Source organism: Lathyrus oleraceus, chromosome 5, assembly GCF_024323335.1.
Source record: "Lathyrus oleraceus cultivar Zhongwan6 chromosome 5, CAAS_Psat_ZW6_1.0, whole genome shotgun sequence".
NCBI classification, from domain to species: Eukaryota; Viridiplantae; Streptophyta; class Magnoliopsida; order Fabales; family Fabaceae; genus Lathyrus; species Lathyrus oleraceus.
The window spans coordinates 559818930-559842834 of record NC_066583.1 but is presented as its reverse complement, the minus strand read 5'-3'; the positions used below and the strand labels follow the sequence as shown (position 1 = coordinate 559842834).

The 23905-nt window shown below is 35.9% G+C and overlaps 3 protein-coding genes across 3 annotated transcripts; 2 read left to right on the top strand and 1 right to left on the bottom strand.

Annotated features, from left to right (window-relative positions):
• Positions 1-8968: 8968 nt before the first annotated feature.
• On the top strand, positions 8969-10286 carry LOC127086399 (uncharacterized). Its single transcript, XM_051027156.1, has 2 exons — positions 8969-9341; positions 9453-10286. The coding sequence occupies exons 1-2, from the start codon at positions 9101-9103 to the stop codon at positions 10241-10243; spliced, it is 1032 nt and encodes a 343-aa protein (XP_050883113.1). The 5' UTR covers positions 8969-9100; the 3' UTR covers positions 10244-10286.
• Positions 10287-10821: 535 nt separating this feature from the next.
• LOC127086398 (receptor-like protein kinase THESEUS 1) lies at positions 10822-14466 on the bottom strand. Its single transcript, XM_051027155.1, has 2 exons — positions 13900-14466; positions 10822-13782 (listed from the first exon to the last, which is right to left on the bottom strand). Exon 2 carries the CDS (start codon positions 13641-13643, stop codon positions 11106-11108), a length of 2538 nt encoding a protein of 845 aa, XP_050883112.1. The 5' UTR covers positions 13644-13782; positions 13900-14466; the 3' UTR covers positions 10822-11105.
• A 7106-nt stretch (positions 14467-21572) lies between these two features.
• On the top strand, positions 21573-23441 carry LOC127082064 (uncharacterized). Its single transcript, XM_051022285.1, has 3 exons — positions 21573-22578; positions 22708-22956; positions 23185-23441. The coding sequence occupies exons 1-3, from the start codon at positions 21573-21575 to the stop codon at positions 23439-23441; spliced, it is 1512 nt and encodes a 503-aa protein (XP_050878242.1).
• Positions 23442-23905: the final 464 nt, after the last annotated feature.

The following is a 23905-nucleotide window of genomic DNA, read 5'->3' as shown; positions in this document are numbered from 1 at the left end:
GTTCGAACGAATAAATAAGACCATTTTTTAGAAGGTAAGGTACATGTTGATTTATTAAAGTTTTTAATATAATAGTTTATCTAATCACCAGATGTCTATATATATATATATATATATATATATATATATATATATATATATATATATATATATATATATATATATATATATATATATATATATATACTTCAAGACACTTATGGGGTTTGGAGGAAGAAATCGATAGACTACTCTAATTTAAAGGTTTATAGAGCTTTGACATTTGTGCATATCAAGCAAGACAAGCTTGATGACAGGGTTATGAATTGTGTCTTCATTGATTATCCTAAAGGTGTGAAGGATTACAAGTTATGGAAGATGGAATCCGGAGGATCAATAGTTATCATTAGTGAGAATGTTACTTTTTGTGAGACCCATTTGTGGATGAAGTGCAAAGGCCTGTAAGGGAAAGAATCATAAACTATGGTGAAGAAGACTCAACTTGAGGTGGAGGTTCTTACTAGTAGGACTATATAAGAGAATTATCAGTTGGCTCGTGATTAAGTTAAGAGGGATATTGTACCATTCAAAATTAAATACCTTGAGGAAGACATTAAAAAGCAAAAAGATTAAAATATGATTAAAGGCAGTGATGGATGAGATGCATTCTTTGATGAAGAATCATACTTAGGAGCTTATGTTACCTAAGAAACAAATGATGGTTGAATGGAAATGGATCTTCAAGGAAAGAAAGAGAATCTGGCGGATGAGTTTACCAAATCATTGTCTAGATCAAAGTTTAAGCATTGCTTGGACTTGATCAAGTTCGTTGAAGACTGATTCAAATTTTGGAGAGAGAAATTAAGTAGTTGATGAATAAATTGACATCGTCATCGATTTTAAAGTCAATGTGAAGAATTATTGTGCTGACTTGAAAATTTCTAGAACTTTTTTTTGCGAGATTGCACCACTTTTAGAAGGAACCAATGCTTCTGATGGAGATGAAATGTGTTTCTCTTAAAACCCTTAAAAGATGTTTTTCAGTCTTTTTTTACATGCTGAAAAATATGAAGTTTTCAAAAGAGAGAAACTTAGAGAGACAAAGAGGGTGGTTTTTAGGATTCATTGTTTTATGAATTTAAAGAAATTGAAGAATACTTATAAACACATTGAGGTTGAGCTATTCATATATTGAGTGGAAGAGAGATTGGGAAACACCTTGTTAGAAAATAAGAGATGTTCTTAGGTAATTTTCTTGTAACTCATTTTATAATATCTTGTTAAAAAATTTAAATTATAGTGCAACGAAGAACTTCTCTCTCCCTCATAATAGATCGAATTAATTAATCGAACTGAGTAAATAAATTTTGTGTGTAATGTTCTGTATTTTATTCTTGATTTTGCAGATTTGTTACATTGTTTGACAAATTAATTTTTTTTAAAATATTTAATTGATTGTCATTGTTATTTGTCTCACAAAATCAAATTCACACCGTGTTTGATTACTCAATTTCACACCAGTGACTTCAATTCTCACCCCATTTTTAAAATTTAAAATTTAGCCCTAAAACTTTAAAATTCATAAAAATAATTCCAAAAGGTTAATAATGATTTATTTCAATACTTTATTCAAATAAATAAATTTAAAAATAAATGAATTTTAATTAAAAATTTTGAATTGTTTAAAATTTTAAATTTCTTAAAAAAAATTAATTTCGTCCTTCAAACACACTAAGCAATTTTGAGATTTCATTGTAGTGTAAGGAAGCCAAAATCTATTGAAAGGGAAACTGCCTTAATTCTCTTGAATTTTTTTAGCCTGTTTATTTGAGATTTAAAAAAAAAAGTTTTATAGTGTAACATAATTTTGTGTAAATATTTATAAAAAATTTTTTTGATAAAAAGCTTCAAATAAAAATTTGATTTGAATAATTATTTTTATAGTATATCATTTTATTGAAAAAAAAATTGAATATCAAAATGTCAAAAAATTACTTAATTTTGAAGTTATTTCAAATAAATTTTCATAAAAATCAATTTTGAAATACAATGTTTTGAAAGAATTATGATTTCGCTATGTTTTGATCTTTAATAATATATATTTATTTTATAGGATTTCAAAATTAGTCTTTTAATTTAATAAAAACGAAAATAATAAAATTTATAATATTTTAAAAATTCATTTCATAAAATTCATTTTTTAAAATACAAAGAAAAATTTACTATTCCGATCTGATTTATAAACAAAAAGGATAATTTTTACAATTATTATAAATGATAGTTAAGTCTCTTTAATTTTTTTTTATTTTATATAAAAGATATAACACAATTACTAATATATTTCTAATTAAATTTCCATCTATAATAATATAAAATAATTAATACAGAAACAATTTTAAAATAAAAATATTAAATAGATATTAAATTTATTGACATTTATTTATATTTAAGGTCACATATTTATTTATAAATTAGGTGGGAGAAAGTATTTTTCTAAAGGTGGAAGGAAGTATTTTTCTAAATCTGCTCGGTTAATTTCCATTGCTCTCTGCTTTTGATTCTTTTAGCCCGTCTTATTATGTTAAGCATGTTTGTTCATTTTTTTACACTTTTGCTTTTCTTTACACATTCTTTCACCTACATAGACATAAGAGTTTTTATGATGAACAATGAATCTTTCTCATGCAACAAGTACTAATAACCAACTATGGTATTTAATTGGGGTGATCCCCATCAATATTAAAACTAGCAAGTAAAGTTCTAATATCACTAGCAATGAACTCTAGAGCAGCCAAGGTGCTAATGGAATTCATTCATACAATCAATCACAGTCAAAGCATCAGACTGCACCAGAATTTTCTTCCAAACCTGCTGATAGGACACACTAGAGGGACCCGGTTTCTTGCTCAACAGATCATGTTGTAGCCCATGGTAGGCAGATCGAACAGAATAACAACCATTCTTTACACAATGCCATATCAGCTCATCATTTGGCCTACGGAGAGAAAAGTAAATTCGATGTGTGTGGTACTATTTGATATTATCTATGGAATACATAATTGAGAATCTTCTCAATAATTTCAAATACTTTAAAACTAAATTATTGGATATCTCTTACAATTGTTCATATATAGTCTGAATTTAAACTCTTTTCTTTATTTAAAGATTATTTTAAGTATTGCAAAACTATTTTATTATAATTTTAATCATGAAATATTTAAAGAATTAAAGTGTTTTTTAAAAATTACTTAGAGTGGACGAGTCATTGTATTAATACAATTATGTTAATTGGATATGATTATAGTTAGAATAATCTACTAATAGATTTATATCTCATTGACGAATATGTTGTCCCTTAGATCATCTAAATATACTTGTATAAACCTATTCGAAAAGAAATTTAATGTTATGGATTTATTCAAAATTAAGATTGATTCATTTATAGTGTCTTAGTTGGTCAAGTTAGGTCAACTCAGTTGATAGTTATATAAGGACATCAAATTTATGGATGTGAGTTCGAACCTCTGACATCCCACTTGTTCACCCTTAAAAAATAAATTTCAACCACTAGACTATTTGACAAAAAAATAGGCTTAGTGCATCATTTAGTCCTTTAACTTTATAAGAAATTTCGCTTTGATCCCCTAACTAAAAATCGTTACATAGTGGTCTCTCAACTTCATTTCCGTTAAACTATTTGGTCCTTTCTATTAGTTTCTATTGAGAAAATGTTAAAATATGTCATACTGGACTATTTATATCTGATGTGGAATTTATTTATTTTAATATTGTTGTAAATTTGTGAACTTAAATAAGAAAGGCACAAAGCTGAAAGGTTAGGACAAACGAAGACGACAACATAATTATACCAACAATTCCATTGAAGACGATAACAACAATAGTTCCACAGAAGAAGATAACGAAGCTATATGAATAAGGTATGATTTCTCACTTGTAACCTACTAAAAACATGAACTTTTTTCTTTAGCCATCTTCCTTAGTAGTTCTGTTATCTTATGTAGGTTGAATAGGTAATGGAGAAAATGGTTAAGTGTGTTGTTCATCATTCTGGTGAGTTTTTTAGGGAGTTTGATAACTTCAAAAGTCAGGGTATAACGGGTTAGAGACCATTTGAGATGTTGATCCGAATTATTGGAGTTACTTTGAAATTGTATGCAAGTTAAAAGATTTAGGTTATCCAACTACAGATAAACTATGGTATTACGATGAAATGAATGCTTGTGATATTGTGTTGTTGGAGGATGACAAGGGAACTAAGAGGATGAAAACAATTGCAGTAATGACTGGGGATGTCATTTATATGTTACTCATCCTGTTTCATAGTTTGATATTATTGTTGAACCGATTCTTTCATTAGAATTACATGGTGAAGTTGTTGTGGATGTGGGAGCTGACTTATGAGTTAATGAAACTGATGTGGACACCAATGTGGTGCAAAAGAGTACAAATGTGGGAGTTGACTTAGGAGTTAATGAAACAGATGTGGGGACCAATGTGGTGCAAAAGAGTACAAATGTGGGAGTTGACTTATGAGTTAATGAAACTAATATGAGGACTAATGTGGGTGATAAAGGGACAAACTGTGACATTGAGAAGAATATAGGGACCAATGAGGGACTCAATTGTAACTAGGTAGAAGTTGAGGGAGTTAATTGTAACTAGGTAGAAGATGAGGTAGTGGAAGCAGAAGTGGATGTGGAGGTAAAGGGTAGTGAAGACAATGCTTTGGATGTCAATTTTGAAGATTCAGAAAATGATATAGGAATTGATAGAGAGATAGTAGTTGATGATGACGAAGTGAGTATATATGGAAAGGCAGTGAGCAAGGCAAATGACAAGGCAAAAAGGGTAGGACAAAGGGTAAGGCAAATGGTAAGGCAAAAAGCAAAGGAAATATGGAAGGATAAGTGAATGGAGTGGTTCACTTGATGCTGTGAATTAAGGTAAGGTCTTAAAGGAAAATTTAAGAGGATTAAGTGACATTAAAGAGTATGATAGTGATAATGATGAGATTATAAAGGATGCTTTTATAACCTTCAAGCTTCCAAAAATATGAAAGACTACAAATAGAAGATAAGGACTTATTTTGCTACAAATGATGACTTTAAGGAGGCTATAAAAACCTATGATATACATTCAAGAAAAAATTTGAAATTTAAGAAAAATGACAAAAGGAGGATGAGAGTGAAGTGCAAGGATGGTTGTCTATGGGAGGCATACTGTGCAAATATAAAAGGTCAAGAAACTTGGCAATTGAGGACAATAGTGGACAAACATACATGTAGTAGGGATTATAAGATTAGGTTCATAAATTTCAAGTGGTTAGGCAAAAAGATTCAGAGCAGTGTTAGAGAGAATCAATATTTGAAGTTGAGTGATAATATGGAGAAAACACATGAAAAATGGAATGTGGGAATCAACAAGACACTTGCATATAAAGCAAAGGCACTTGCTGTTGACATTGTGGATGGTTCATTTAGGGAGAAATATAGAAGGATCCATGATTATGGTCATGAACTATTAAGGGCAAACCCAAGATCAACTGTTAAAATTACAAGTAAGCCATTTCAAGAAGAAGAGGAAAATAGTGAACACCTTGAGAGGAAAATGAATCCTCACTTTCAAAGGATGTATATATGCTCTAAAGCTTGCAAGGGAAATTTTTTCAAGTGATGACCTTTATAGAAATATATGGATGTTTCTTAAAGGGATACTATGGTGTACAAATACTAGCTGCCATTGGGAGGGACCCAAATGACCAAATGCTTCCAATTGCATAAGTTGTTGTTGAGGGTGAAACTAAAGATTCATGGAACTGGTTTTTAGAATTATTGACAACTATTTTGGGAGGAGTCAGATTGTGCAAAACCTATATCTTCATAAGTGATCAACAAAAGGTTAACTCTCACCTTGAATTCTGCTTATTTCACAATTATTTAAATATCACCAAATGTTATATCCATCTAACAAAAAACTTTTTGATTGCAGGGTTTGTTACCAGCTATTGAGGAGCTACTTGGTAATGTTGACCAAAGATTTTATGTTAGGTATACCTTTATTTGTATAAAATGTGTGCATTAATTAAGTTTGATACTAGTTTGTATAAACTGTTTGCATTATTTAAGTATGTTTTATTTAAGTCCCTTCATTGTTGCAGGCATTTATATAGCAACTTCTTTGGCCTAAAACTGAAGGAATTGATGTGGAGGGCTGCAATTGCAAGTCATGTGAATGCTTGAGAGAAAATAATGCTTGAAATAAATGGAGTTAATGAAGAGGCATTCAAACATCTCATCAATATTCCACCAAGATTATGGAACAAATCAAGGTTCATGATAAGTACAAGTTGTGACACTTTGATCAATAATATGTCTGAGGCATTCAACTTTGTCTTTATAGCTGCTAGAGTCAATCCAATTGTGGTAATGCTTGAAGAAATTAAAGTGTATCTAATGCAGAGATGAGAATCAAATAGGCAAAATATTGGCAAATATGAAGGCACAATACTACCAAACATCTAAAAGAGGATGGAAATGGAATCACATAAAACAAATCATTGAATTGTGAAGTAATTATTAATTTATTGTCCTTTTACTTTGTTAAATGCCTATGTTGAATACTAAATTGGCTAACATTAGATTGGCTTATGTTGAATACTCATCGTGTTTTACAGGCGTGTAGGTCAATATGACTACGAGGTTAGGAATATGTCACTCAATGAAGAAAATTATGTTGTCAATCTTTTCAAGAAAGAATGCTCATGTAGAATGTGGATGCTGACAGGGCTGCCATGTTCATGCAATGTCATGCATGAAGGATCAACATTTATAAATTGATGATTTTGTACCTGACTGCTATGAGAATGAACTCTATGAAGCTTGTTATGCACCAGTTATTTATCCAGTTAATATGAAAGCTTTGTGGACAAAATTTGATGTTGCTGATCTCCAGCCACCACCAATCAAGAGACAACCTGAAAGGCCCAAGAAAAAGAGGAATATAAAAGATGGAGAAATGGTGAGGGATGAGTCACACTTGAAACGGGAAAAATATGGAATTAAGTGCAATCGTTTCCACAAGAATGGTCACAATAAGGCCACATGTAAACTACCACAACCACAAACATCTGTTTCAAGTCAGCCACCACACCATTTCAAGTCAGCCACCATCCAAAAAGAAAAAAAAACTTCAAAAGGGTGGGAAGCATGTTTCAAGTCAACCTTGATGTTTATTGTGATGATTTTTATGCCTTATAATAGCTTGCTGGCATGACTTATAATGTTTTTTGCAATGTTATTGATGTGTCTTATAATGACTTACTGATATGCCTTATAATGCCTTTTTATAATGTTATTAATATGTCTTATAATGGCTTACTGACAATGACTTATAATGCCTTTTTGTATCACTTTTTGGAATGTTATAGATATGCCTTATAATGACCTTCTATTGTTGAATATTGTTTAGCTTCATGTTTCACAGGTTATATTATGTTCCAAAATTTATATACCAGTTATGTATCAGTGTTAAAAAAGAGAATAATGAACAAACATTGCTGATGTGTTAAAACAAACAATAACATTCTTCATTAAACCAACAGAAGAGTACATTCATAATGTGAAAATAGAACACTGAATTACCCTAATCTTAATTGAAATACATTGTTACAAACACAAGGTTCAACCCTAAGCTCAACATCTCAAGCACAATGGACATTTTCAATCATCCTTTAGTGTGGATAACCTCATTTTTCAATTTGTTAATTTTTCTTCTTTTGTCTTTCAAGCTTCAAATCCCTTTCATCAACAAATTCATCATCTAACCACTTGAAAAAATTATAACCCTTATCCATGTGATTTCTGTAATTTCTACAACCCTAAAATTTTCTCCCATAGTTGATATTGTTCACATCACTAACAGTACGAAGAACACTTTTCATCTTGGTAAAAACACTTCATTCTCTTGTTTCAACAAAACACAAATTCATATGTACCAAAGCTTTGGTTGTTTGACATTGAAGCATTACTTGCATTCTTTGACATTGAAGCACTGATGGAAGATGGAAGATGGTGATTTTACCGTAATTTGGAGAAGAAAAAGGAACATGATGAAAGATGGAAGAATAGGAAGCCAAGGACTAATGGAAGATGGATGAATAGTGAAAAACAAAGAAGGAAGATGAGGAATAGGAAACCACGAACCATAAACCGTTTATAACACAGCAGCTGAGTGTTCACTGTACTGTTTGCATACCTGGCATGCCACCTTAGTTATAGTTAATGTTTTTCCATCCAAACTAACGGGAGAGACCAAATAATTTAACAGAAAAGAAGTTAAGGGACCATTACGTAACATTTTTTAATTAGTGAATCAAAGTGAAACTTCGTTTAAAGTTAAAGAGACTTATTGACTAATTATGAAGAAAAAAAACATATAGCATTTTAGAGAATATTTATAGAGTTTAATAATTAAGATTGATTCATTTACATGTCAACCAACTCCAAATTACTAAAACATGAAGAGAGAGAGAGAGAGAAAAGTAAGAAATAGAAAAACACACCACATGAGCCTCTACTAAAACTTATAAGTGACACAACGATCCAAGTTTGCTAGTAGTTTCTTATTTTAAATATTTTGACAACTACATCACGTAACACTTTAGTTGGAATGTAGGTTGATAGGAAATTTAAAACAAAAACATGTTTTTTTCCACACCAAATTTACACACTCAATGTCTTGTACTTTTACAATTTCACTTTATTTTCTCATAATTTCATACTTAAAGAAAATCATATTATTCCACCTTTCATGGTTGAACATGAATAACATGTAAAAGTCAATACAATCTCTGTATACAAGCTTTTGTCTTCATTCTAAACCAAAAAGTCAACTTCCACTACCTCTTTGCTATATTGTAATTGTTTTGACAATGTAAAAGATGCTAAACACAATTCAAACTATTCATCCTACTCTCACTCACGTTCATGTTAAAATCACTACAAAAATAACCACTTGGTGAGTTTTCTATTAGCCTATAATAGTATATAAGGAGAGGCCACATTGATCTTTCATTGTATCTAACAAATAATAGAGATTCATCATGAATGTGTTACGCAATAAATGCTTAATATTTGTTCTGTTATTATCTGTGTTTGTATCATCATGCGTGAGTATTAAGCAGACTTATGTAGATACTCAGACATGCACAAGCAGTTGGAGCCCTTGTTTTCTCAAGAAACTACCTTGCCCTTCTCAATGCCCTTCGAAATCGCCAGCTAACTCGAGAGACAAAGTTTGCTATCTTGCTTGTGATTCTCCTGTATGCAAAACTCAGTGCAAAAGTAAGAATATTTATGTTTAATACATGATATATTTGCATAGGTTTTTTGGTTTAGCATTTTGTTATGATAAATCTAATAGTGTTAATCATATATTGGATTGGATGTCAACAGGTCGCAAACCAAATTGTAACGGCCGTGGATCTGCATGCTTGGACCCTCGGTTCGTTGGCGCGGATGGCATTGTTTTCTACTTTCATGGAAGGAGGAATGAGCATTTCACCTTGGTATCTGATGTCAACCTTCAAATCAATGCTCGTTTTATCGGCCTTAGGCCGAAAGGGAGACCGAGGGATTATACTTGGATTCAAGCATTAGGAGTTCTCTTCGATTCTCACAACTTTTCTGTTGAGGCCACTCCATCAACAGTTTGGGATGATGAAGTTGACCATTTGAAGCTCTCTTACGACGGAAAGGAACTCGTAATCCCAGAAGGTCATCTTTCTACGTGGCAATCTGAGGAAAATCAACTTAGAGTTGAGAGAACATCGAACGAGAACGGTGTGATGGTTACAATCCCAGAAGTTGTCGAAATATCTGTCAATGTGGTGCCTGTGACCAAGGAGGACAGTAGAATCCATAACTATCAGATTCCTGATGACGATTGTTTTCCTCATTTGGAAGTTCAGTTTAAATTCTATGGTTTATCGTCCAAAGTAGAAGGTGTTCTTGGTAGAACTTATCAGCCCGATTTTCAAAATCCGGCAAAGCCAGGCGTGGCAATGCCGGTTGTTGGAGGGGAAGACAAGTACAGAACCACGTCGCTTGTTTCAACCAACTGTAATGCTTGCATATTCTCTTCTGCTAAAGATTCTGAGCAGGAAGGATTGGAGATTATTGAATATGGTATGATGGATTGCACTGGAGGTGCCAGCAGTGGTAATGGTATAGTTTGCAGAAGATAAGTTTGGCGGTTTCCATTGTTTTCTTATTATGATTTGTTGTAACTCTGAGAAAATTTGTTTTGTGGGTTGTACTGAGTGGCCAAAATATTTTTGTTTTGTAACCATATTTCCTTTTGAATAAGAAATGTACTAATTTGTTTGCTTATAAATGATTGAATCATGTGATTACACTCCTTTTGTAGCACCGACATTTTTGAAAAAAACGCGTTCTTGTCACTGTCAGACACCGACGCGACATTGACACTTGTGATAACCTTCGATTTATTCATTTTTTTAAATTATTACCAATATCGATGTGTCGGTGTCGGTGTCGGTGTCAATGTTGTGTCCGATGTCTGCTTCCTCATTCATACATTATGATATCACGCATAAGATCAAGATCATTGTTGAAACTTGAAATTATGAAAACATCTTGTATTGGAATCTGTTTTTGTATATTGATATATAAAAAAGTCTGAAAAGAGCTTATAGCTTAAGTATTCTGAAATAAGAGACAACCAATATTTGGCAGAAAAACTTGTATGAAAAAAGAGAAAAGCAAATTACATTATCAGAAGCAGTACCTTTTCAACAGTTGATTCATTTTCTAAAGAACTTTTATTGTAAAGTGAAAGAAGAACTCTTATACAAAGTACAACAGAACCTTATAGTAACTTACATACAATTTCTAGTCAGCTAATTGCTCAAATATTATATAGTAACTTGCTTATAGGCAAAAAAACAAAAAGGAAACAAATGTGATATAATGTAACAGAAAATAACCTTTCATTCATCAAGCAGGACTTTTAAATTTAGTCACAGGCCAGAAAAGCCGTTATACTTAACAACCTATGGCCAGAATCACGGATACACGAAAAAGAACTCATCTTCCACGTGGATTTACCAATTGTGAGAAGACTGCACTCGTAGCAGCGTCTTCACCATCGTCGTCTGTGACAGAGTTGCTTCCATCAATCATACTAACACTGTTATCAAAATTCTCAAGTGGTGTCAACTGAATCCCGGTTATGTGGTTTGTGCTGTTATCTTCAGGTTCCCTGAGTGCTGATGAGGTTTCTTGTAGCTGCAAAGCGTATTCGAGATTCCACAAAACATCTCCCATTGATGGTCTATCCACTCCATATTCAGCCAAACACTTCTCGGCCGTCTCCCCAAACTTCTTAAGTGAAGCAGGATTGACCTTTCCGACAAGTTGTTGATCCATGATTTGATCAAGCATTCCTTTCTTCTGCCAGTTCATTGCCCACTCGGCTATATTAACCTGCTCCCTAGGGAGGACAGGGTTCAAAGCCGGTCTTGTGCATAGCACTTCCATTAAAACTACTCCGAATGAATAAACATCGGATTTCTCTGTGAGTTGTTGCCTTCTAAAGTATTCTGGATCAAGATAACCGAAACTACCTTTAACGGCCGTGCTCACGTGAGTCTGATCGAGTGCAGGACCGGTTTTGGAGAGGCCGAAGTCAGCAACTTTAGCAACAAAGCTATCATCTAAAAGGATATTTGTTGTCTTTACATCTCGGTGAATAATACTTTGTGATGCACCGGTGTGGAGATAATGAAGGCCTCTTGCTGCGCCGATGCAAATTTCAAGTCTTTGTTTCCATGACAGAGGTGGCAGGTCTGTTCCATACAAATGACTCCTGAGGGGACCATTAGCCATGTATTCATAGACAAGAATCATTTCTGACCTCTCATCACAATACCCAATTAGAGACACAAGATGACGATGGCGGAGCTTGGATAACATCTCAATTTCGGTTCGGAATTCAGCAAGACCTTGTTCGGATCGAGGATTTCCTCTTTTAACAGCTACATTGGTACCATCGTCAAGGTTTCCTTGATAAACCCTGCCGAAACCACCAACTCCGAGAAGAAGCTTCTCATCGAATTTGTTTGTTGCGTCTAGGATTTCTTGGAAAGTGAAGAACCTTCCAAGATTCGTCGAAGAAATGAAGCTTGCGGTTCCTCCACTCTTCTGTGAAGTTGTTGACATTTTCGTCATGGTCTGAGAATTTCCATATAACGGCAATGGAAGCCATGAATGACCACCCTCTTGTGGAGACTTCGACTTTCTTCTAACCAAAAAGCAAAAACACAAACCAACAAAAGCTAAGGCAATGACAGCACCAGCAGCGGAACCAACAATTATTCCTATTTTGTTCTTGTTAGATTTTGAACTAGGAAGCAGACTCGCAACCGAAGAAAGTCCATCCAAGCTCTTCCATGAATTGCTGATTTTCATTATCTCCAATCCATTCATAGTTGCATTTGTAATGTCTGCCATCGTATCAGGACCGACACTTACCGTCAAAGTGTTACCCGATGAAGCATTAGAAACAAAGTCCTTATAGTAAGGCAAAGCCAAATCATTAGTCAAAGATGATAGGTCGAGGCTTCCGATAGCTATATCCGTATTTATAAACACATTGAACACTAACGTGTTCATCGCCTTGCTAATAATATCGCAAAAGTGCAGCCGAACAAAATAAGAGAAATCCGGATCCACATTAAAACTCCAAGTAATGTTGAAATTCGAATTGGCTACATTTGCATCCCCCATTGCTTCAGCAGTTGCATAGACCCAATTAGGCGCCGTCTCAGCCGTAACACCCGGTCGATACCTAATGCTGGAAGGGCTAGTCGAGACATTAGTGACCGAACTGTTCACATGGAGATACTTCTGATCATTCTCCCAAGTCCTTCCCAACGTGTCGTTTTCAGCAGTGAGCAAGGTTCCTCCTATATTCAAACGGTAAACAGTTTCGAAAGCAAGTTCTGAAAGGCCACTAAAAGGCGCTAACGGACTAAGCGCCAATGCCTGATCAACAAACAAATCGTCCGGCATTGACACAACTTCAATTGCATTCACAAAAGCAACCGAACCATTCGAAGGAATGAATGTTACAGTCAAAGTATCAGAGGTTACATTGACAGCATACTCTCTAAACAAATAAGAACCACTATAATTTCTAAAACTGAAGTTCCTTAACAGAACAAAATCATCACTAACAACTGTTATAGAAGCTGAAGTCAAATCATGGCTAGTGTTTGGAAGAGGATAAAAATATAACCTAATCCAATGCCTACCCGGTTGAACTTCAAATCTATAAGAACCTTTATCAGTGAAAACTCTAGCTGATTGGTAAATTGGAGATGGAACAACAACACTAGAATTTGTGGAACTACCAACAACAACCGAATTTCCAGTTTTTAACACTAGTGCAGAATGTTGCGAATCCGGAACAAAATCACGATCTTGAAAATTAATACTTTTAGATGAACCACAAGCAATTAAGTAATTATCATGAGGTGTGTATAAGGCAAATGACACATTCACCACAAATGCAATAATAGTAACAACAACCAAAACAAGTTTCACCATCACCACCATTACCATCACCACTGTAGTTAGTTTGGTTTCTCTCCAATATTCTTCACCAACACCAACCCATAAACAGATTGTAAGCAATTACAATAATACCCTCTTAACTTCAAATCCCAAAAGCCACAAAATTGAAGGGAAAAAAAACAACAACCTGCAAGAAGAACAACCTCGGATCTATCAAATTCAATGCACAAAAACCAAACAAAACACACAACAGAAACATAAATTTACTCAAAAAGGGTGTTGATTAAAATGTATGTACACTTACCTTAGAAGGAAGCAAAATGAGAATAAAGGGGTTGCCACAAAAATGACGAATTGAAGAAAGTGATGAAAGTTGAAAGAGATTACGTGAAAGGCATTAGTGAAAAATGGAAGAAAGTTGAAGTTTTTAGTGTGGTTGCAATGCAATGCAAACACCCTTTTCCAGGCTGTTGATTAGGCTGTCAAAAAGAGGACCCCACACCGCAGGAAGAAAGAAAAAAAATTATGAATATATGAATGAAGGTTGAAATTCTGCAAGTTGCTAGAATTTGATAAAATAAATAAAAACCAGCTGGTTGTGAAGATTTTGTGGAATCTTTGGAACTAAATGAGTGATAAAGAAAAGAATAAAAAAATGTAGGAAGTTAGAGAAATGAGAGTTGAAAGGGTTGTATATTTGTGGGAAAAAAAAAGAAGAAAAAAAACAAAAGAACATGGGATGGAAAGGAAAGGAATATAGTTGCTGCGCTGGGTTCAACGATATGTGGGGTCCAGTTAACGCGGCTTGGAGGGATACAGAAGGGGCAGAGAAGAGATTGATGCTATACAGAGTTGGTTGGATGATCTCAGATGTATTTTAATTTAATCTCACTCAGGATAATCACTGTAAGAATTTTAGTATATACTCACTCTTTATTTGGAAATTGCTTTATTCAAAAACCTTTCAAAGATAACCGTTTATACTTTATGGAATTATAGTTTTTTTCTTTATATAACTAATCATCGGTTCATCTCTAATATTTTAACTAAAAAAATATTAGGAGTTAGTTATTTAACTTCACTTTCAGTGTCTTATTTATTCTCTTTTGTCAATTTTAACCTTAATTTCCAGTGACTTTCATTATGTTATTGAAGCTAACGGAAATATACCCAACGTATCGCACGCTCGAACATACTATAGAGTCGTCATCGAACTTTAAATATTCCAAAAGGAAAAGGAAAATATCGATAAAATCGGGGGGAAAGAGATATGTTGGGTAAGAAAGTCGGTTATGAAAGGGGAAGGTATTAGCACCCCAAACATCCATGGTACTCCATGGGAACCGTTTTGATTTTTCTCGCTCGAATGGGTGTTATATCTAAAATTACTCGCAAAAGAATAAGGGGAAAAGGAAGGAAAATAAATAAAGTGTTCGGTGAGGATTGAGACCCTCATGGCTACGTATCCTCATAGTGTAATGAGGAATTCAGAGCTCCGTAGTTCAAAGAACTAATGATGGGAGATGAAAAGAAGTGTGATCAAAGGTATGGTTTGAACCAAAAAATTGTGATTTGAACTCCAACAAGGGGTGAAAACGTGAACCCAAGAGTAAGGTGGTTATTACTAGTACGTGGGCTAGTAAGACCGGCACTATAGGGTAATGCCGAAAAGACGGAGAAATAGGTGTTTGAGCACAGTTTCAAACATCTCTTGGTTCACAAGGTGACGCAAGAAGGAGCACAAAGAGGTCGTGTATTTGGCTCAAAGATACCCGGTATATCACATAGAGTGAATGAAGGTAGAATATGAGTGCATCATGGAGATGAACGGAATGAAGTGATCAAAGTCACAGAACTGGATATTTGGTGATAAGTGACTGAAGAAGTATTGTTTGAAATCGAAAGGTGAAAGTGTATTGGAATCCATAAGAGAAATGGGATTTGTACCATAGAGGGAAACAACTTTAACCGATATGTGGACTAGCAGGACCGCCACTATAAGGTGATTAGCCAAAAAAGAAGGAATTAAGTGTTGGTTCTATGTGTTGGCATCAATTTTGATAAAACTTAGTGTTATCACAAGATGTTACGCGTGTTGTCTTGACATGTGATATCAGCTTCCTGCAGGTTGTTTAAATATGGTTATGTAGGAGTTAGCCAAGATGCCAGACCCGATGTTAAGACATGTGCATACAGAACATTTAATCTGAATGTTATGTGTTTTGTTGTTACACTTTTCATGCAAATCTTTGTGTGCTTATGTGGAGATTGCATGCGTTATTCAAGGAGTAATTCTATTTAAAACCAGAATGTTCTATTTCCCAAAAAGGAATGATTAACTGTTGTTTCTTAGGAGATACGCAATTAAAATAGAATTAGGGTTTCATGCTGCCCAGGCCCATTCAAAAAGCTTCTATTTAAAGGTCATGTAAAACCTGTTTTAAACACACAAGATACTAACGATGAAGTGAGAGAGCTTTAGGGTTTTAGTCTTGTGTGAGCTTGTGAATTATGAGTCATTCATTCATCTTGTTGATGTATGAATTGGACTGAGTTTTGTGTTATAATTTGTCCACTCTAAGCTTTGAAGTACGAGTGTATTTGTTTACTTGATTGAAGCTTTTAAGCAAGATCAAGTATGTGTCTTCTTTCTTTTTGTATTTGTTCTAGTATCACTGCTGTGATTGAGGGGGAGTGAGTAGGGTCTCATATCTAAGAGTTCTTAGATAGAAGTCACAGGGGTAGAGATTAGGTGAAAAGACTGTAACTTGAAGTTGTTTACTGAGAGTCTTTGAACTAATTCTGTTTAGTGGATTTCCTTCCTGGCTTGGTAGCCCCCAGACGTAGGTGTGTTTGCACCGAACTGGGTTAATAATTGCTTGTGTCGCTGTTTAAATTGTTTCTCTGTTTTTATCCTGTTTATATTTCACTTGTTGTTCAAATATTAGTGTCGTGACATTACCTTCGACATCTCATATCTGATACCAGAATTTCAATTGGTATCAGAGCAGGCATCCTGCTCTGGCTCTGGGTGAGATCTTGGGATGTTACTTTCTGGTACTATGGATAGAGACGGAGGATCTGTGCACAGACCACCAATTCTGGATGGATCTAACTATGACTACTGGAAACCTCGGATGATAGCCTTCCTGAAATCATTGGATAATAAGGCTTGGAAGGTTGTTCTAACAGGATGGAAACATCCTTTCACTACAAAGGATGAAGAAGTTACAACTGATAAGAAGCCTGAGGAAGAATGGACCAAGGAGGAGGAGGAACTAGCTCTTGGAAACTTTAAAGCAGTGAATGCTATATTCAATGGGGTGGATAAGAACATCTTCAGACTGGTGAACAATTGTGAGGTGGCTAAAGATGCTTGGAATATTCTCAAAACCACTCATGAAGGTACCTCTAGAGTGAAGATGTCTAGATTGCAGCAGCTTACTACAAAGTTTGAGAATTTGAGGATGAAAGAAGATGAAAGTATTCATGACTTCCATATGAATATCCTTGAAATTGCTAATGCCTCAGGAGCCCTGGGTAAGAAGATGTCAGATGAAAAGCTTGTGAGGAAAATTCTCAGATCACTTCCCAAGAGATTTGCCATGAAAGTGACAGCCATAGAAGAATCTCAAGATATCTGCAAGATGAGAGTGGATGACCTAATTGGATCCCTCCAAACATTTGAGTTGGGAATGAGTGATGGATCTGAAAAGAAAGTCAAAAGCATAGCCTTTGTGTCAAACACTGAAGATAAAAAGGAAGAAAGTAGTCAGGATACTGATGAAGATATGGCAAACGATTTAGCGTTACTTGGAAGACAATTCAACAAAATCCTGAAGAGGATGGATGTGAGGTCAAAGTCTAATGTCAAGAACAACTCATTTGACATCAGTAGGCCCAATGATGCTGGAAGAAGAACAAAATCTGAAGAAAAATCCAGACATGGCAAAGGAATTCAGTGCCATGAATGTGAAGGGTATGGTCACATTAGAGCTGAATGTGGGACCTATCTCAAGAAACAGAAGAAGAGTTTTGCTGCTACTTGGTCTGATGATAATTCTGAAAGTGAAACAGAAGGAGAATCTGCCAATCTTGTGACTGCCTTGACTGGGAGATGGGATCCTGATGGAGACTCCTGTGATGATGAATTGACCTTTGATCAATTAGCTACTTCTTACAGGAAGTTGTGTTTCAGAAGTGAAGAAGTGTGTCAACAAGTGGAGAATCAGAAGAAACTGTTAACTCAGCTAGAGACTGAGAGGACAGAACACTTAGAAACCATCTCTAAGTTGAAGATTGAAGTTGTGTTCCTGAATTCCAAACTGAATGAGATGACAAAGTATGTCAGAATGTTAAACAATGGATCTGACACCTTAGACAAAATCCTCCAGGCTGGAAAGATGGCAGGAGACATGACTGGCCTTGGGTTCAATGAATCCTCTTCTAACTGTAGTCCCACTGGTAGCAAACCAAAGATGTCACATCAGGTATCTCAACATCACAAGGAAAGACAACATAAAGGAAAACACCAAAGATGGAGATGTCATTATTGTGAGAAATGTGGTCACATAAAACCATTCTGCTTTAGGCTGTATGGTTATCCTAGTCCTACTCATCAACCTAGACCCAAACAACACATCCCTGCTAACAGAAAACAGTGGGTTCCTAGGGTTGGTGCTACCAACTTGATAGCTCACACTTCCTTCAGAGTCTCAGCCAAAGAAGATTGGTACTTTGACAGTGGATGCTCCAGACACATGATTGGAAACAAAAACCTACTAGTTGACCTTCAATCCCATGTCACCAGCTATGTAACTTTTGGTGATGGAGCAAAGGGTGAAATCAAGGGGATTGGAAAGTTGAACCTCCCTGGAGTTCCTAACCTTGATAATGTGCTGCTTGTTAAAGGATTGACTGCAAACCTGATCAGCATCGGTCAACTATGTGATCAAGGTCTAAATGTGAACTTCACAAAAACTGAATGCTTGATTACTAATGCAAAAAAATGAGGTGATCATGAGAGGAGTCAGATCTAAGGACAACTGCTATATGTGGATTCCTCAAGAAACTAGCTATTCATCCATATGTGCTCTAGCTAAAGAAGAAGAAGCGAAACTATGGCATCAAAAACTGGGTCATCTGCATCTTAAAGGAATGAAGAGGATCATATTTGTTGAAGTTGTCAGAGGAATCCCAAAATTAAAGATTGAAGAAGGAAGAGTATGTGATGAATGTCAGATTAGAAAGCAAACAAAGATGTCACATCAGAAGATCAAACATGACACCACATCTAAAGTGCTGGAACTTCTCCACATGGACTTGATGGGACCTATGCAGGTGGAAAGTCTTGGTGGGAAAAGGTATGCTTATGTTGTGGTGGACGACTTCTCCAGATATACCTGGGTGAATTTTATAAGGGAAAAATCTGATGTGTTTGATGTGTTCAAAGATCTTTACCAAAGACTTCAAAGAGAAATAGAGAGTTATGTTATCAGAATCAGAAGTGATCATGGGAAAGAATTTGAGAACAGTAAATTTGCTGAATTCTATTCATCTGAAGGGATTGGTCATGAGTTCTCTTCTCCCATTACCCCTCAGCAAAATGGTGTGGTGGAAAGGAAAAATAGAACTCTCCAAGAATCTGCTAGAGCTGTGATTCATGCTAAGAAGTTGCCTTACCACTTCTGGGCCGAAGCTATGAACACGACCTGTTATGTTCACAACAGAGTAACCTTGATAAAAGGGACCTCAACCACTTTATATGAAGTCTGGAAGGGAAGAAGACCTACTGTCAAATACTCCCATGTGTTTGGTAGTAAATGCTATATCCTGGTTGATCGTGAACAAAGGAGGAAAATGGACCCCAAGAGTGATAAAGGAATATTTTTGGGCTACTCAACAAACAGCAGAGTCGTTGGAGTGTTTAATTCCAAAACAAAAGTTATGATGGAGTCTATCAATGTTGTTATTGATGATCAAGAGACTGATGTCACAGACGATGTTGAAACATTTCTGAATGATGCCCCAGTTGATCTCCTGGAAAAAAGTAGTGAGAGTGAGTTCACTCAAGCTGAACCTGAAGCTGATAAAGTTAATAAGGGACCCTCTATCAGAATTCAGAAGGATCATCCTAAAGATCTCATTATAGGAGACCCAAATAAAGGGGTCACCACTAGATCAAGGGAAGTGATCTCACACGCCTGTTTTGTGTCCAAGATTGAGCCTAAGAATGTTAAAGAAGCCTTAACTGATGAATTCTGGATCAATGCCATGCAAGAAGAGTTAGGCCAATTCAAGAGAAATGAAGTATGGGAATTGGTTCCAAGACCTGAAGGAATAAATGTTATTGGAACAAAGTTGGTTTACAAGAATAAATCTGATGAAAAAGGTGTGCTTATTGGAAATAAAGCAAGATTGGTAGCACAAGGATACACTCAAGTTGAAGGAGTTGACTTTGATTAAACATTTGCTCTTGTAGCTCGCCTGGAGTCCATTATATTATGGCTAGGAGTGGCATGTATTTTGAAGTTTAAACTGTTCCAAATGGATGTGAAAAGTGCCTTCTTAAATGGCTACTTGAACGAGGAAGTATATGTTGAACAACCAAAGGGATTCACATACCCAAATTTTCCAAAGCATGTGTATAAGTTGAGGAAAGCTCTTTATGAGTTGAAACAAGCTCCTAGAGCTTGGCATGAGAGACTCACAGTGTTTCTCATTGACAATGGATACAGGAAGGGAGGCATTGATAAGACTTTATTTTTCAAAGATGAAGGAGGAAAGCTCGTGGTTGCTAAGATCTATGTGGTTGATATTGTGTTTGGTGGGATGTCAAGTAAAATGGTTCAACATTTTGTTGAGCAAATGCAGTTTGAATTTGAAATGAGCCTTGTTGGGGAACTAACCTATTTTCTTGGCCTGCAAGTCAAGCAGATGGAAGATTCTATCTTTCTATCTCAAAGTAAATATGCCAAGAATATTGTTAAGAAGTTTGGCATGGATAATGCAAGCCACAAGAGGACACCTGCTCCTACTCATCTGAAAGTGTCTAAAGATGAAAATGGTGTCAGTGTGGATCAAAGTCTCTACAGAAGCATGATAGGAAGTCTGCTATATCTTACAGCAAGCAGACCTGACATTTCTTTTGTTGTAGGTGTTTGTGCTAGATATCGAGTTGAACCAAAGGTGAGCCATATAAACCAAGTGAAAAGGATCATGAAATATGTCAATGGCATTTGTGACTATGGGATGCTATACACTCATGGATCTGAATCTGTGTTGTCTAGATATTGTGATGCCGATTGGGCTGGAAGTGCCGATGATAGGAAAAGCACATCAGGAGGATGCTTCTTCTTGGGGAACAACTTAATATCATGGTTCGGTAAGAAGCAAAATTGTGTCTCTCTGTCTACTGCTAAAGTTGAATACATAGTAGCTGGAAGTAGTTGTTCTCAACTGGTGTGGATGAAATAAATGATGACTGAATACAATGTCTCATAAGATGTCATGACATTGTACTGTGACAACCTGAGTGCCATAAACATCTCAAAGAATCCTATTCAGCACAGCAGGACCAAACATGTTGATATATGTCACCATTTTATTAGAGAACTTATGGAGGATAAGATTGTAGTCTTAGAGCATGTTGCTACTATGATGCAGTTAGCTGATATTTTTACAAAGGCTTTTGATGCAAATCAGTTTGAAGTCCTGAGAGGAAAATTAGGGATTTGCATTTATGAAGACTTGTAGCAATTAATATGGAGTGGAAAAAATAAGCAAATTAGTGTGTATGTGGCTAAAATAAAGCGCCCCCATTATGGTAAATCATCACCTAGTTTTGGAAATACCATCTATTACGTCTTCACACGCTACCCCCATAACCTCACTACCTACTCCAACTCTTCCATCTTCCTGCCCCTTCTTCACACACCTCTGCTAGGGCAACTGCACTTTTTCCAGAAAAACTCCAAAATGTCACAACATCAAGATACTTCTGCTTCAAAAAATACTAAGTCTACTCAAAAGGTTAGCGCTCCTCCCATGGACATTCCCGATGATGAGATTCTAGATGTTGTTCCTCTCTCTGTTATTCCCTGCGAGGCCATTGATTTGAACCAACCCATGGATGCCTCAGCTTCTGCATGCCTCAATCAAGGTAACATTTCTAGTATCCCTTCTGGCTCAACTCCCGCCACTAATTCTAAGGAAGATATACACCACACTGATCGTGTTATAAGAAACTTAGTCACTGGAATCCTTAATGAAGGACATTCTGTGAAAGGAGTCTCTACTTCCCTGTCTAAAATGTACCCCTCTCCTGAGGTTGAACAACATAGTGAGAAGGATGACAATTCCTCCAGTTCTGAAAAGGACATGGCTGCTGAAGGGTTGTGCTCTCTAGGGCAAACTGTGTCTGATAAAAGAAAATTTGTGGCATCTAAAACTGTCAATGCTTCCCACTCTGAGAAGCATGATGATGCAAATGTGGTGATTGATCTAGAGGATGGTAGCTCTGGTGATCAAGAGGAACGTTTACTTCATCACCTAAAGCCAAGTGTGGCTAAACGCATGAAGACTCGAAAAGGAAGATCTGTGGCTGAACTTATGTCAGCTAGAAAAACTAAGAAGACTGCTGGTATTGGTCCCTCTAAATCTTGGAGCAAGGTTGAAGTAAAGAAGAGGAATGTCAGAGAAGATTCTGAGTCTGAAGAGGATGTTGAGGAAGATGTCCTTGACATCTCGCCTGTGAAGAAAACCACTGCTAGGAAATCTCCTGTTAAAGTTCCTGTTTTTCATTTGGATAACATCTCTTTCCATCTTAAGGATGGAGCTGCCAAGTGGAAATTTGTGATTCAAAGAAGGGTGGCTGTGGAAAGGGAGTTGGGAAAAGATGTTGCTGATGTCAAGGAGGTCATGGACCTGATAAAGGTTGCTGGGTTGTTGAAGATTGTGGCTGGGTTCTCTCAATGCTATGAGGGTTTAGTTAAGGAATTCATTGTCAACATTCCTGAGGATATTGCTGATAAGAACATTAAGGAGTTCTGCAAGGTGTTTGTGAGGGGTAAGTGTATAACATTCTCTCCCACTAGTATTAATAATTTCCTAGGAAGAAAAATTAGGGGTGCAGGTGAATTGGAAGTTACAGACAATGAAGTCTGTAGAGAGATTACAGCTAGGCAGGTGAAAGGTTGGCCTATTAAAAAACATCTTCCTGCTAGGAAGTTGACTGTCAAGTATGCTATATTGCATAAAATAGGAGCTGCAAATTGGGTCCCTACCAACCATATTTCAACCATTGCTAATACCCTTGGAAGGTTTATTTTTGTTGTTGGAACCAAAGTGAATTTTGACTATGGTAGATTTATGTTTGAACAAATCATCAAGCATGCATCTACTAATGCAGTTAAGCTGCCTATTGCCTTTCCCTCTATGATCTGTGGGATTATCCTAAATCAACAACCTGGTATTCTCTGCTCTAATGACTTACCTAGTAGAAGAAAACCTGCTCTGTTTGTGCACTATAAACTGTTTGAAGGCAGTCATGTCGAGGATATTGTCATGACATCTACCATGAAAAAGCCAGCCTCAAAAGTTGGAACAATTGCTGAGCTTAAGGAGACTTGCAAAGAGCTAGGTGAAGGGATAAGGGTAGCAACAACTAGGAAACAATCGTTGGAAGCCTTGATTGCAAGCTTGGAGCAGGATGAAGGTGAAAATATTGAACATGCTAAGGAAGCTGAAGCCCACACCTCTAGTGAGAGGTATGCAAACAATGATGAGACAAGTGACAATTCTGTTTCTGATGCTGATGAAGCTGCAAGCTCAAGCTCTATTGATTAGCTCCTTTGACTTTGGTCCCTATTGATGTGATGGTTTTTTTGTTGTGATGGATTTTCTTGATTTTGGCAATTCTGTTTTGCTGTTTTGTTGGTTTGTATCTCAGCTTGCTTACAACTGGTTATGTACTTGGTTTTGTAACCCTTTAACTTTTGATATTTCGGTTAATGACTAAATAAACATTTATTTTGCCTCTTTGGTCTCTTTTGGCTAAAAAGGGGGAGAAGTAGCTATAGCTAGATGATGTTTGGAGAACTTTTCTGGTGTGTTTTGGCTTTGGCACATGGGGGGGGGGGGGGGGGGGGGGGGTTCTCTATCTGTATGAAGCAGATTGCTGCTTGGTATGGTCTAGCTGAAGGGGGAGATGGTGTGTTCTGAGCACAAGCGCATGTGTGTTTACTAGTTGCTATTTTTGCTAGTAATGTTTGTATGTTTACTTCTGCTGCTGAGCTGATACTTTGATTGAT

Bases quoted from the DNA above. Each gene is read 5' to 3' on its own strand.
- LOC127086399 (XM_051027156.1), top strand. From the start codon at position 9,101: ATGAATGTGTTACGCAATAAATGCTTAATATTTGTTCTGTTATTATCT. The intron at 9,342-9,452 runs GTAAGAATATTT...GGATGTCAACAG, and splicing joins ATGCAAAACTCAGTGCAAAA to GTCGCAAACCAAATTGTAAC.
- LOC127086398 (XM_051027155.1), bottom strand. From the start codon at position 13,643: ATGGTAATGGTGGTGATGGTGAAACTTGTTTTGGTTGTTGTTACTATT.
- LOC127082064 (XM_051022285.1), top strand. From the start codon at position 21,573: ATGTCACAACATCAAGATACTTCTGCTTCAAAAAATACTAAGTCTACT. The intron at 22,579-22,707 runs GTTTAGTTAAGG...ATAATTTCCTAG, and splicing joins GTTCTCTCAATGCTATGAGG to GAAGAAAAATTAGGGGTGCA. The intron at 22,957-23,184 runs GTAGATTTATGT...TGAAAAAGCCAG, and splicing joins CAAAGTGAATTTTGACTATG to CCTCAAAAGTTGGAACAATT.